Source organism: Pituophis catenifer, unplaced genomic scaffold, assembly GCF_029215685.1.
Source record: "Pituophis catenifer annectens isolate HBS135680 unplaced genomic scaffold, rPitCat1.0.hap2 SCAF_1, whole genome shotgun sequence".
Taxonomy (NCBI): domain Eukaryota; kingdom Metazoa; phylum Chordata; class Lepidosauria; order Squamata; family Colubridae; genus Pituophis; species Pituophis catenifer.
This window is the reverse complement of record NW_027256881.1, coordinates 301,995,185-302,010,361: the sequence shown is the minus strand read 5'-3', so window position 1 is coordinate 302,010,361 and position 15,177 is coordinate 301,995,185. Positions and strand designations below refer to the sequence as shown.

Below are 15,177 nucleotides of genomic sequence, written 5' to 3'. Positions count from 1 at the left end.
AGAGTCAGCTTTCACCAGTTGCGCCAGTAAGATTTTTAGAATAAACTGTTCTTTGAGGAACTTGCCTACCTCAGAGTTCTCCTTTCTATGGGTACCACTCCAAGCCACATTGTGGAGGGGGTGGTATGTTTCCTGAGGTGGATGAGTAAAGAATTCCAAGAACATATATTCCCAGCAGGATCACCCAAGGTATGAAGGTCATCCCAGCTGCCCAGCTAAAGCAAACAGGCATCTACATTGGGACAGCAGCAAAACAGGAAGGTGCTGGAGGTGGATAATTACTTTAGTAACAAAGGTAGAAACATTGATTCATATTGTACAGGAGAAAACAATGATAAACTGCTCTAGTATTTTACTGAGAAAACCTGAAAGATTGATAATATAAAGTGACAGATACTACATGACAAAGGAGATGCCAGAAGTTCAATATGATTTTAGAAATGGCTGACAACAAGAGGCATTATTGCAAATGCACATTAGATAAGAAAATCAAAGAGTACAAAAAAAAAAGAAATCAATACAGTATATGTTTAACTCATTTTGAAAATCTTTCAATTGTGTTATCAAGCTGAACAATGCCTTTAGACAAACGGAAATACAAGAACATCTCATTGTCCTCATGAGAAACCTATACCTATCTCTGCAAGCTTTAATAATGAAAATTCAGAACAATAAAAAAATTGGGACTAAAATTTAAATGCGCAGAAGACCAAACTACCTAAAAATGTTGTATTTAGCTGTATTACTTTCAACTGTCCTTAGTATTTCATAGGCTGGAAAAATTTTGTTCAATTATATTGAGATTTATGCAGCTTTCTTTCTAGGGCAGGGGTGTCAAACTCAAGGCCCAGCAATTTCCCACCTTGCAGCAAACAGCAAACAGCCTGGTCAGCTTCAGCACACCCTGATTTAGCATGAACAGCTGATTGGCGGTTGGACTGGCCTCCTGGGATACCGTTGATCAGCTGTTACAGGCTGAGGGGATTGCCGCTGCCCATCACCGCTGTCTTTACCCATCGCCATTGCTGCCTATCGCTGCCTCCACGCATCCCATTTTCGGTCTCTGCACTCCCCATTTTTGGCGTCCACACATTCTTTTTTTGGCCTCTTGTACCTATTAAACTTCTTGACACATAGGGGCTGTAGTTTCCAGCAGGATTCTGCCCGTTTATCTCCTTTCTTGTGTGTCCCTATAAACCAGGGATTGTCAGATAGACTGATACTTTCAGAGCAATCACCATTTCCTGTCTCAGTTCAGTCTTCTCTCTTCTATAATTTTAGTAGTTCCTGCAGGTTTCTAGCAACAGATAGAATTAACTTTCTATCATTATGCCATTTCCTAAATGAAGCTTGATCTTTTTCTTTTATGCAAGTGTAGGAAGTTAGCACCCACCCCTTTCCTAGAGGAATGAAATATTTTGGGAAATATTAAAAAGGCAGAATATTGAGAAATGGTTGAGAAATGGAGAAGCATGTTTTAAAGATGAAGCAGCTCCCATCTTCCTGCCCCCATCCTTTGTCAATGGGCCAGAGGCAGAAACTCAATCTTTGTCAATGGATCATCATCTGCAACACAATAGGACCCATCTAACAACAGAAACTAACACAATAGGACCCATCTAGCAACAGAAACTCACCACCTGGCACCTGGGAAAATTACATCAGTCAGCAAGGCTAGTTAAGACCTCCACCCTCTGGGAGTCTGACAACCAATCAGGATACTCTTTCTGGGCCCCCAGGAAGTTCAAAGCCAGAGAGGGCATAAAACCCAGGGACTCACTGCGTCTCGCCCCTTTTCTGTACAGGAACTCAAACCATTAAATCATCTTTCCAAGCAGTCTCCATGTTTCCAGTGTCTTTTTCCCCACTTGGAGCTGAACCCAGAAGGATATTTCTTCTAACATAACCTACAGACTCAAGAATATTTTTTTCAAATAAAGTTTCACAACTTCAATATTTCTCCCTCAGGGCATTCTTTCTACTACACGAAACCATCAGCTTTCCATAGCAGAAATAGCCGCAGGTTAAAGAAGCTTCTTGTAAATAAGCAGGAAATGGGGGAAAAATAACCTTTTTTAAAAATATGCAATGCACTTCTTTCCTCTAATCGAAGTACTTCCCAATGGGAAATGATGTATAATGAATGTACCACTCCCGAACCTGCAACAGATCTTTTCAAAAACGCTGTTCGTTTGCTTAAATAGGAAGGCAGGATGTAACAAAACATAATAAATACTTTATTGGCCATGTGTACTTACACACACAAGGAATTTGTGTGTAATATAGTTATTTTTTCTTTAATGTACACTGAGAGCATATGCACTAAGACAAATTCCTTGTGTGTCCAATCACACTTGGCCAATAAAGAATTCTATTCTATTCTATTCTATTCTATTCTATACTATTCTATTCTATTCTATTCTATTCTATTCTATTCTATTCTTTTTTTTTTTAGTTTTAATGTTTTATTATTAAGAAATTATAATAATACAATTTTTGTCCATCCGGTTACATAGTATGGAAAAAGAAATAAATAAAAATATACATGTTTGTACATATATAATCTTTGCAAACCAGTTACATGGTATAAAAATGTGTTCTCATATCATTCTTAATGTGTATATATATAATAAATCTTTAAAGGTAAATTAGTAAATACATAAGACATATCTTCTGCTTACCCATGTAACCTTTCCTTGCCTCATTATATTTCCTACCATCTATAGTACATCTTCTCTTTCTATTTCATTTAACTATTTCTTATACTTGCTCTAGTCTCTTTCCTTTTTTTTTATTTCATCTTCCTCTTCTCTAACCACCCGTACCACTTGTCCCACACGCTATAATAATCAGAATCTTCTCTATCATTAATTTCTAACGTTAATTTGTTCATCTCGGCACATTCCATTATTTTGCCAATTACTTGTTCCTTAGTTGGTATTTTTTTTTCTCTTTCCATTGTTGAGCGAAGGCGATTCTTGCTGCTGTTGTTATATGCACTGCCAAGTCTATTCTATTCTATTCTATTCTATTCTATTCTATTCTATTCTATTCTATTCTATTCTATTCTGTATTAGTAATATAAATGTCTGCCGAAATTAAGGTGGGGAGGAAGGAAAATTACTCTCTGCGACACACGGTTATGCTAAAATCTCGGTTATTTCTGGGGAGGTTCTGCGTGCCAGAAAATCATGTTCAAAGAAATCAGAAATTCTTGCTCGTCGTTACAATGTACAATTGGTTCGCATTGTGAGCAACGTCATTCCTTGAGGCGGATCCTTGACATCAAAAGGTCTGAATTGGATTTAATTCCTTTTTGCAATGTCTCCTGGTCTTTGTAGTCCTTTCGGACGACTTCTCGGTAGATCAGAGGTCTTCAAACCTGGCAGCTTTAAGACTTGTGGACTTCAACTCCCAGAATTCTCCAGCCAGCTATTCTATGCTGTGCTATGAGAATTCTGGGAGTTGAAGTCCACAAGTCTTAAAGCTGCCAGGTTTGAAGACCTCTGCGTTGCATTGGTCGCCCAGTGGGGAATTCTGGGATTCCGCACATCTTAAAAAATTCCTGCGGTTGAAAACAACACTGATCTATCCCGAAGTGTCGATCTCTTTCACCTGCAGAATAAAACGTTTTAAATTCCAACGGACTCCCACGTGCGGGAATCCCGCAAGGAAGACCGATAACCCTCCGATCTCCTCTCTCCTTCCCTTCCTTCCGCGTTTGTAATTCTTCGATAACCCAGAGCTCAGAAGCGTCTTAATTGGCCGCCCCGCCTCCTCCGGCGTTGGATTGGCCGCCAGAATGACATTGACGCGTCGCTCCGCCATTGGCATCGGGCTCTTACGGGCCAATTCAGAGAGGCCATGTCAGAAAACGCGCGAGCCAATGAAAACGCGCCGTCTCCAGCGTCGAGCAGCTATTGGAAGCGCCGCATGGGATGCACTGATTGGCCGTCGGGCGGCTGTGGGGCGGGGAGCAGGCGGCAGCTCTCCGGGTTTTCTCGGAGTGCCGCGGCGGAGTCGCTTTCGTCTTCGGCGGGATGGGTGTTTTGTCGCGGGCCGCGCCGCGGTGGTTCCTGGCACGGGCGGCGGTGGGGTTGCAGCTGTTGCTGTTGCTGGCTTCCATCAGCTTGGCGGCTGCTGGTCAGTACGAGCGCTTCCGGTGGGCCTTGCTTTGTGGACGGGGTGCCGAGTGTGGGAGGGGGGAGACCCTGATTGAGAGGGCGGCGGCGGCGGCGGCAGCCGGGTGGGGGGTGGGGATGGGGAGGTGAAGCCAAAGGCCGAAAGCCGGTAAAGGCAAGAGAGGCCAGTCGAAAACCGGGTCAAGTGCGTTGGAATAAATAGTTGCTTTTAGTGGTCCTTTCTCGCCAACCTCGCAGATTAGCCTCTCTTTCAGCTTTGACGTTTAGCATTTGCAACCCTTCACTCCAATACTTCCGCTAATTTTATTTTATTTTATGTTATTTATATGTCGCTTTTGTCGTGTGTTTTTTTTATATTATTATTATTATTATTATTATAAATAATTCAAGGCGGCGAACAACCAATTAATCCAGGGAGGAGAAATCTTTTAGCACGGGCCCCTTTGTGTTGAAAGGCACTTGCTCTGCAATGAATGTATATGGAAAGCTAAGACTCGGGGGGTTACCCCAGGGCAGAAAAGAGGTGATCCCCCCCACCCACCCACACTTGTTGTAAGGCCCCTAGCAACTTTTTCTAGAGCACAGCATGGAATGATCTGCTAAACGAGGAGTGGAAAGGTATGTTTGTTAAGCGCTTTACTAAATGTTGCTAAAGGTTTTGACTCTTCCTCCCCCCCTCCCATAATATGGTTATTGTATATATTGTACAAGTCTGTATAAATATCCAGACAAGTGCATATATAATAGGTATTTGGCACTTATTTGTTATATTTATATCCCATCTTTCCTATAAAAGCTCAAGGCGGTGACTATGATTTCCTTTTGCCTATGCAAGCTTGTAAATATGATCTATGTCTGCAGCTGAAGCCATTAATGCACATTAAAACGCACTGTACCAGACATGTTGTCATATTTTGCTCATAAGGTACACATTTGTCTTTTTGCATCAGGAAAGCTGTTTCTTGATAACAATTTTTCCCCCTGAGGAATGCTAATTTATTGTAATATGTTATATTAACAAAATTTCAAAAGCTTCTACCAAATAGTTACTGATTATTACATTATATTACATTATATTATTACAAAATAAACTTAGAAAGAAAGAAATAGAGAAAAAGAAAAAGTGGGGAAAGAAGAAACATAACTTCCAATCTTCGTCACAATAATAAACAAATTTGATATCTCTTTGCCTTCCTATAAGATTACAAAGACAATTTTTTTCCACAAAAGCTGTTTATTTAATTATTTCCAAAATCTTAAAGTAACAGTTTCAATTTTCTAAATTTGCCGGGACCTTTAATTTATAACTTAGATCAAAATCTATTTAACTTTTCCTGTTTATTTCCTATATTTTAAGTTTTTAAACTTATGGCTAAATTTTCTTCTGTTCAAAAATGACTGTAAACTCATCAGGTGGCTTTTCAGTTCTCTAATAGCCTTAAGATAGTTAAATAAGCAGTCATTTCTGAAAGTGACTAGAAATAAAAAAGAATAGAATAGAATTCTTTATTGGCCAAGTGTGATTGGACACGCAAGGAATTTGTCTTGGTGCATATGGTCTCAGTGTACATAAAAGAAAACATACATTCGTAAGAATCATAAGGTACAACACTTAATGATAGTCATAGAGTACAAATAATCAAATCATATTAGGAAACAGTCAATATAAATCGTAAGGATACCAGCAACAAGGTTACAATCATACAGTCATAAGCGGGAGGAGATGGCTGATAGGAACGATGAGAAGATTAATAGTAGTGCAGACTTAGTAAGTGAGGTTAGCAAAATTAGTGTCCTTTAAAAGATTCCATGGTGGCTGTGAGCATGATGGTTGATCCCTTCCTCTCCTGATACTCCAACCTGTGGGAGACTGCTATCCTGCTGTCTTCTCCTGAGGAGCATCCATCCTGGGTTACATGTGGTTAAGCTCCTATCATTTCCTTGTCCTTGATGATTCTTCAGTAGTCTAGCTTTTTCAAAGACTGTTTAGTTTGCCATATCTCCCCAAGCCTTTTCTTGATATTTCTCTACTCTAGAAATCTATATTTATTGTCTGGCTGGCCAGAATGCTCTGAAAAGCACAAGATGCCAGATGGTGATGCTTATTGTTTGTGTGAAATAATGTGAGCTCATTTCTGCAGAGGGGGATAGGAAGAAGTTGAAGAATATAAATGAACGAAATAAATTTAGCAATGAAGTAAGTTAATAACTGATAGCAGATAGGGAGGTTCATGGTATTAATGGGTGGGTAGTAGTTTTTCACTGCCTTGAATGCCTGAGAAAGTTGATTGTCATATATAAAAAGAAAAGCAGTGGAGACTGATAACTGACATAGTTACATTATTATTCCCAAGAATGCCTGGGGAGAGGAATGGTACAAGGTACCTTCTTGTGGACTGACCATTAGTGATCCCTCTACCAAACCACCTGATTTCGACCTGCCTCACTTTGGTCGAAATTGAACAGAATTAGATGTGATACTGGAAGATGTGCCACGGCCCTGTATCAGTGGGAATGGGAAGATTCCCACTGATAAAGCAATTGTGGTGCTGATATGCAAACTATTCAACATATTGTTCCCATGAAGTGTGCTCCCTGGTTCCTTAGATCTACATGAAGCAGCACCAGAGGCGATCGCCTGAATAGTTGACATCCAGTTAGGAGGCCACTGCCATATACTCATAGACGTTTTACTTATAATTACATGGACTGTGTATATATGTTACTTCTATTCTGTCATGTTCTCATTGTACTTTAAATAACTGAGATAGTAAAGTCAGTTAACAGGTTTGACTGAGAGAGTAAAGCAGATAATTCTACCATTAAAAATTAACTGCCCCACTAGTAAATAAAATATAATTTAATTTTTCGATCAAAATGTTGACTAATTTCTCTCATTCACACCTAAAAACCAAGGTGTTTAGTCAGTTCAAATTCACCCACATAATTTTCAAAACTGTAATAGTATTTCTACATATTACTTAATAAGCGCTGGATGTATAATAACACAAGATTTTTCCTAGCAAAATGGTAGCCTCTCATTTTTAATACTGGTTTAACTCTAGGCATATTTTATATACATTATAATACATATTTTATATACAGAATTTCATGCTGTAGTTGTATTATGAATATTTGTCTAGAAATAAGCCCCATTGAATATAACAATTGTTTAACTATTACAGCATACAAAATTTTATCCGAAAAAAGTAAAATCTTTCTTGATGACCTAGCTTTGTTATATTCTTATTGTCTCTTCTACATGTTTAAAAAATAGCTTTGTTATGTTACAAAAGTCTTTCACAGAAAACATAGGCAGACCAATGCCAAGATGAATGCTTTATCATCATTGATAATGACCATTCGAAGTTACAGCAGCATTGAAAAAAGTGACTTATGGCCATTTTTCACAGTTATGACTGTTGCAGCATCCCCATAGTCATGTGATTTACATTCGGATGCTTGACAACTGACTCACATTTATGACGGTTGCAGTGTCCCGGAGTCATGTGTTCTTTTGTGACCTTCTGACAAGCAAAGTCAATGGGGAAACCAGATTCACTTAACCATGTTACTAACGTAAGAACTGCCATGATCTACTTAACAAATGTGGCAACAGAGGTCATAAAATGGGGCAAAACTCACTTAAGAAATTTCTCACTTACCAACATAAATTTTGGACTCAATTGTGGTCGTACATTGAGGGTTATCTGTATTTTGGCTGTTAGGGAAAGTGCACTTTGAGTACTTACTACATCCAAAGGTATGGTTTGATTTGTTTTTGTTTAAATCTAATTGGAAGTGTGTATTTTTCCAGAACTATTTTTTCAGAGTACCCAGCTTTGTGAAGCAAATGAAACAAATATTTCTGAGCTCATGGATATACAGAACTAAAAAATTCCTATTCCAGACTGACTAGAGTCTTGAACATTAGCTTGACTTTAACGCTGGGGATATAATGTTATATTTTGTGATATATGAAGCACTGAAGCATCCTTCTGTTAACTTATTGCCCTGCAGATTTGTAGATTTTAACTTCAGAATTGGCCACGTTGCAGAATTTTAAAAGTATAAAAAGATCATACCTCCTCTCCCTCTTAATTAGATTTACCTCTTGCTTTTCCTTTTCTTCTGGAAGCTACCACAGTGGCCTTTTGGAGCAGGTTGAGATTGTACTCAGCTCAAAATCAGTCAGTGTATTCCATTCCTGGGAGTAGACTTGAATCCATCCTAGTCCAACATGTTTATTACTATGATACGCCACATTAGCTGAGAAAGGCTCCTCTAAAGTTTGCTGAAAATTATATTCTTGATGGCATGGATCACTTGTCTTTTTATTTCTTTTTTGCTGATTATATAAGTGTTTTTTTCTGCAGTAACTGAACATTATTTGCAATTTCTAGGTTGTTCTTGGATTAATATCCTACCAGATAATTTCTAAAAGTTGTACTACAATTTTTTTGTTTGTTGGTGTGCTTTAATTTAGCTGATGGGTTTGTAGAAATTACTTCGGGTGTCCTGTTTGAACTGTTTCATTATCAGTAGTTTTAGATATTTACCATGAACATAGAGGTGAGATCTCAGTATACAATATATGGAAAGGTCTTTTTGCTTATCTTTCGTTTTGCACTTGCTTTTTTGTTACTTGCTGCACGTCACAACTTTTGTACATGAGAAAGAACATGTGTATAAATAAATGGATTGGGTTATCTGCACAATATACTTTTAATTGGTCACAAAAGATATTGATAAATCACTTGTGGCACAAGACTTGTTATAGTAACCAGACATCTTAGTCAGGAATACTTGCTCAGCTTGTTATTGAGGAAGTTTGCCCGATCAGAGTCTTCAGTCACTATTAACATCCAACAATGCAATTGAGAAGCCGAGATTATGAAGAAACTCTTAGAGCAAAATAACTAGGAGAACCAAATGGCATCAGTAAAAAGGCCACAAGGAAGCCACATGAAGCCATGTGGCTAAATTGATCCATCTGTAAATATCAGTACATTGCACATAAAATCACTCTTGAAGAATTTCTAATAAAATGAAGAGAATGGATATAGACTTTGGATATAATTTTCCAAGATTCAAGGTCTTGTAAATTGCAGTGTTATTGACTGTAGTTTTATGTTGGAATGGAACCACTCTGAATAACAAGAGTCACGTGTATTCATCTTTTGCAAACTCTGGGTTTTCATATTAGAAAAACAATTTAGTTAATTGATCTGGAATTGTTAATAATCCTTATTTTTTTCTCATGGGAATCAATAATTAGCATGTACTTGTGTTTTTAATATACACTCAGATTAAGCTTTTAAGAAACCAAACCTGAGTGTTTATCCTGACAGGGTTTCTGGTTTTTAAAATCTACTTATTTTTTGTTGAGTCCTTGAAATATAATGAACCTAAGCTAAGACTTCTCTCATTTTTTTTTCCACAAAATCTTTACCAACTGAAAAGGAAAAGACAGCTAAACAAACAGAACCTGTTTTCCTTATGATACATTGCTTTGGAAAGAACATCTTATCTGCTGACAGTCAACAATGTGTTTGCCTGCAACTTAATATAGAGCTTGTTCCTTCAGAGAGATCTTAACATGATGCAATGAGAATGAAATACAGCCAACTTGCTTCACTTTAAAGATACAAATTATTTCAATACATTTATCGGTGTGATAGTTTAATGGGTTTAAATTAAAATAATAGCCTGTTGTACCCACAATACTAAAGTGAACAGAAATCTTGTGATTTATTGTGAAGTTGATCACTAAAAATTTGTCATTGTTATCTATGTTTTTTAATTTGAATTGTTTTCAAGTGAAATCACTTTTTGATATTGATTGCAATGGTTTTCTCATGCTAAATATGCTGCTTTTTTCTGAATAAATCAAGTCTATATTACTGGTCTGGAAATTTTATGAAACATTAATTTTTAAAAAGTGATTTCTAATCTGCTTTCTTTATTATATAACATTGCCCAAAATTTATTGTAGATTTTTTTTCTTTTATTTGTAAATTTTGCTGTGTGAAGCTTCAATTAGAAGACCACCTGTCTATGCTCCATTCAGTTCCTTATTTTTGGCTCTTTCCTTGTATCAGTATTTTATTTTCTTATATTAGCTCTGTTTCTTCTAAAGCACTTTTCCTCCTGCCTAAGAATTCTAGCTGATCTAATTTTTTTGAAATAGACATACTTTAAATAGATATACAGTTGCAAGAAAAAGTATGTGAACCCCTTGGGATTATGTGGAGTTTTGCATGAATTGTTCATAAAATGTGCTCTGAACTTCATCTAAGTCACAACAATAGAAAAACACAGTCTGCTTAAAATAATACTACACAAACATTAGATGTTGCCATGGTTTAATTGAACATAACATGTAAACAATCACAGTGCAGGGAGGAAAAAGTATGTGAGCCCCTAGCCTAATGACTTCTCCAAGAGCTAATTGGAGCCAGGAGTGAGCCAACCTTGACTCCAATCAGTGTGATGATATTGGATGTGTTGCTGACGGCTGTCCTGCCCTTTAAAAACACACACCTGTTTTGGGTTTACTGGTTTCAAGAAGCACTGTCTGATGTGAACCATGCCTCGCAGAAAAGAGCTCTCAGAAGACCTACGATCAAGAATTGTTGACTTGCATGAAGCTGGAAAGGTTACAAAAGTATCTCCAAAAGCCTTGATGTTCATGTGTCCACGGTAAGACAGACTGTCTACAAATGGAGAAAGTTTAGCACTGTTGCTTCTCTCACTAGGCGTAGTCGTCCTGTAAAAATGACTGCAAGAGCGCAGCGCAGAATGCTTCATGAGGTAAAGAAGAATCCTAGAGTGTCAGCTAAAGACCTACAGAAATCTCTGGCACATGCTAACATTTTTGTTGACACATCTACAATAAGGAAAACATTAAACAAGAATGGAGTACATGGGAGGACACCACGGAGGAAGCCATTGCTGTCCAAAAAAAAATTGCAGCACGTTTGAAGTTTGCAAAAGAGCACCTGGATGTTCCACAGCACTGCTGGCAAAATATACTGTGGACAGATGAAACCAAAATTGAGTTGTTTGAGAAGAACACACACCACTATGTGTGGAGAAAAAAAGGCACAGCACACCAACATCAAAACCTCATCCCCACTGTAAAACATGGCGGAGGGAGCATCATGGTTTGGGGATGCTTTGCTGCGTCAGGGCCTGGACGGATTGTTGTCATTGATGGGAAAATGAATTCCAGAGTTTATCAAGACATTTTGCAGGAAAACATACAACCATCTGTCCGCCAACTGAAGCTCCGCAGAGGATGGGTGATGCAACAGGACAATGACCCAAAGCATACAAGTAATTCAACAAAAAAAATGGCTTCAACAGCACAGAATACGCCTTCTGGAGTGGCCCAGTCAGAGTCCTGACCTCAATCCGATTGAAATGCTGTGGCATGACCTTAAGAGAGCGATTCACACCAGACATCCCAAGTATATTGCTACACTGAAACAGTTTTGTGAAGAGGAGTGGTCCAAAATTACTCCAGATCGTTGTGCAGGTCTGATCTGCAACTACAGGAAATGTTTGGTTGAGGTTATTGCTGCCAAAGGAGGGTCAACCAGTTATTAAGTCCAAAGGTTCACATACTTTTTCCTCCCTGCACTGTGATTGTTTACATGTTATGTTCAATTAAACCATGGCAACATCTAATGTTTGTGTAGTATTATTTTAAGCAGACTGTGTTTTTCTATTGTTATGACTTAGATGAAGTTCAGGGCACATTTTATGATCAATTCATGCAAAACTCCACGTAATCCCAAGGGGTTCACATACTTTTTCTTGCAACTGTACATATCAGTCACATTATTATTGCAATGTGTCTGTGCTTGATGATTATTCAAAATAAAAAAGAAATAAACTCGCATTTTACAGCAAGAGAAAGAAAAATATAATACCTTTTACAGGTTTTCAGCATATTGACTAATTTGGAATGATTTATTAAATTAAATTGAGCAGTTTATCTTTAAGATGTGTTTTATTTACATACCTCTAGTTAATTCTAGATTGCCTTTTGTAAATGTAAGATTTCTTTCTTTATTGAAACAATCTATATTTTCTGGTCCAATTGCCACACTAGTCTAGATAGTCCTGTGACCTTTTTAGTTAGAGGTGAAGGAAAGAAGTAATAAGTAAAATATCTACCACTAATTTTTTTCACTGAAGACAACTTATGCTTTATAACCCTTCCTGGTTTGGATTATTTATTTGCAAATAAGATATGAATTATAATTACTGTATATATTCATTTATTGGGAGGTATGTATCTCTAGCACATCGTTGTACCGCTTTGGGTGCATATTGCATTTATGCATCAACATGCATAATTTCATGTTAATATTTGCATATTATTTATCAGCAGAAGCTTTGAGACAAAATTAATGCCACTTGTTAAGAATATGATTTATTTCCAAATTTTGCTGTTAAAATCATCCTCTTTAATTTTGTAGACGAAGAAGCTGCTCAAGAGGAGTCTTTTGAATCAAAGGTGACTAGTCTTTTGTCTGGGATTCCTTTTTCATAGCTATGAATTTTTGAATCAATGAACATGGTACAATATATAATTGCGATGAAAAATTCTTTACTTAAGTTTCATGGATGAATAAAAGCTTAAATGAAAGAAAATTATTTTTATTTCAGTGATTCTATTATTTTGAAATATCTTAGATTATTTAATTATTTCCACACAGGTCATTTGAGAATTTAAATGGGAAATATTTTCAGCTAATTTCCAGTGAATCTATAACTGCATTAGTTGCACTATCCATTAGCTGCATTGGTTGAAGCTGGTGGAAGTCATAGCTCAGCAACATCTAATGGGATATAATGAAAGATGAGTTGCTGGGAGTAGAGAATAGACATATTTTTAAAACAAAAAGCAGATTCTGGAAGAAAATGTGATAAATTGGAATTGTAACAAAGTAGTTTACATTGTGTCTTTTGACTTTTTGTATGCAATTGTCATAAAATAAAAACTCCATATTTTACTATATTTTATAACAAAAACTATGTTTCTTTTTTTCCCTATTATTTATTTTGTAGTCAACCTTGCCTTCTGAAGAACAAGTGAAGGATCATTCAGCAGGAGCTCAAGTGGTAGCAGGTCAGATCTTTATTGATTCTGAAGATCCAGAGGCTCTAGCTGAAGATGGAGATGGTTTTGGAGAAGAGGACAAGGAAAGGACTTTGGAGAGCTTAAGCTCTTTAGAATTGTCTGCTTTATTAAATAAAGACCTGGAAGAAGTAGAAGCAGAAAAAACAGGTGATTGTGTGGGTTATTAAAGTTTTCCATCTGCCGATCTTAAGCAGTTTTGTATATTCTTTTTAGATGAGATTTGTAAGAGCTTAAGGAAAACATTTTTACTTTGTTTAGAGAAATTGGTAAAACTATAGCAGTCAAAGTCAGAAGCCTCATATTCCCTCCTTCCTGTATTAGTTTTGCTCTTTTTTTCAACAAACTGTAATAATAGTAACATACATACTGCTTAAACAATTGATTTTTTTTTTTTTTTTTGATTTATATGCCGCCCTTCTCCGGAGACTCAGGGCGGCTTACAAGGCGTTAAGCAATAAACAATGCTGATTTAAAGGAATAAATATTTGGGATTTTTCTTGTATATTTGTAGACCGATTATGTGGTAAAAATCAGATAATCTGTCTACAAATATACAAGAAAAATCCCTAATATTTATTCCTTTAAAACAGCATTGTTTAAGCAGTATGTCCTAAATTCTGCCTACAGCTTTTTTTGTAATTTGATGCTCCTTCTTAGGACATGAGAACCAGTTTGGTGTACTGGTAAAGGTGCTAGCCTAGAAACCAGGAAACTATTATCTCTAGTCCTGCTTTAGGCATGAAAGCCAGCTGAGTAACTTTGAGCTAGTCACTCTCTCTCAGCTGAACCCACTCCGTAGGTTTGTTGTAGAGAAAATAGGAGGAAGAAGGAGTATTAGTTATGTTTACCATCTTGAGTTACTTATAAAATAATAAAGGTGAGAGAACATTTTAATAACTGATGGAAATATAAAAACTGTATTCAGGTGTATCCATGAATCAGTAGAATGGATTTTGCTGGTAAAATAGCTTTCTGCCTGTCTTATATGTCAGCCCCACCAGTGTATTCATACGGTTTTAACAATGTTACATAATTAATCAGACTTTTGACCTAAATGCTTTTGATGAAGGTTGCTGGTAAATCTCTTCAATGTCAATTAAAAAAACCATAGCTTGCATTCTGTGATTTTTAACTAGCTTCACTGACTTCAGTCACTAAATGCGGACAACGTTATAAATCTTTGCATCTTGTTTCCAATATTCAGATCCCAATTTTGAAACAGATTTTAGAGGTGATGGTAGAGATACCTGGTATTCATCACAACCCCATAGTAACATATTCTTCGATGAAAGCAAGATTACCAAAGAGAATACTCAGATATTTAAAGATTAGTCCGTCTATATGAGAACTTGGATTTAAAAAATAGGAAACCATATGCATATCTGTTTATTAATGCACTGAAAACAAGACTACTCACAAAATGGAAAATGCTTTGTTTCTACCTCTAAACAAACTGCTGAGCTCTGGAAGTTCTGCAAGACAGCTTGAGTCTGTTATGGTTTAGCCGCAGGATGAGAGCTTTTAAAATATTTGTTCTCAACTTTGTGTGGGAATAAGCCTTATTCTGAATTAATTTGCATGACTGCCTACTTATCTTTCCTCTGAAAAGACAGCTATGCTGTTCACTAGCACAGGAATTATTCGTAGACAAGGTGGAGGGGACAGATTTCAGAACATTAATCTAGAAAAATAAGATGAGAAACAAATCTGAATAGGAATTGCAATATGTATTTTGACTAAAAGAAGCGATATTGTTTTTCTTTCATGATATCTTGTCTGTTTCAGTGCAATAGCCTTGTATTTTGTTTGTTGATTGGAACTCTCTTTATATCTGAATTCACATATAATTCTAAATCATAAACTGGATTATTTTGAATCTTA

The 15,177-nt window shown here is 36.8% G+C and overlaps 1 protein-coding gene across 1 annotated transcript in view; it reads left to right on the top strand.

Annotated features, from left to right (window-relative positions):
• The first annotated feature begins 4,040 nt into the window (after window positions 1-4,040).
• The window catches only part of SEL1L (SEL1L adaptor subunit of SYVN1 ubiquitin ligase), a 38,227-nt gene continuing 27,090 nt past the window's right edge, over window positions 4,041-15,177 (top strand). The window contains exons 1-3 of the mRNA XM_070941156.1: window positions 4,041-4,143; window positions 12,632-12,669; window positions 13,224-13,443. Of these exons, the coding sequence (XP_070797257.1) occupies window positions 4,041-4,143; window positions 12,632-12,669; window positions 13,224-13,443 (361 nt within the window). The remainder of the gene's footprint in view (window positions 4,144-12,631; window positions 12,670-13,223; window positions 13,444-15,177) is intronic.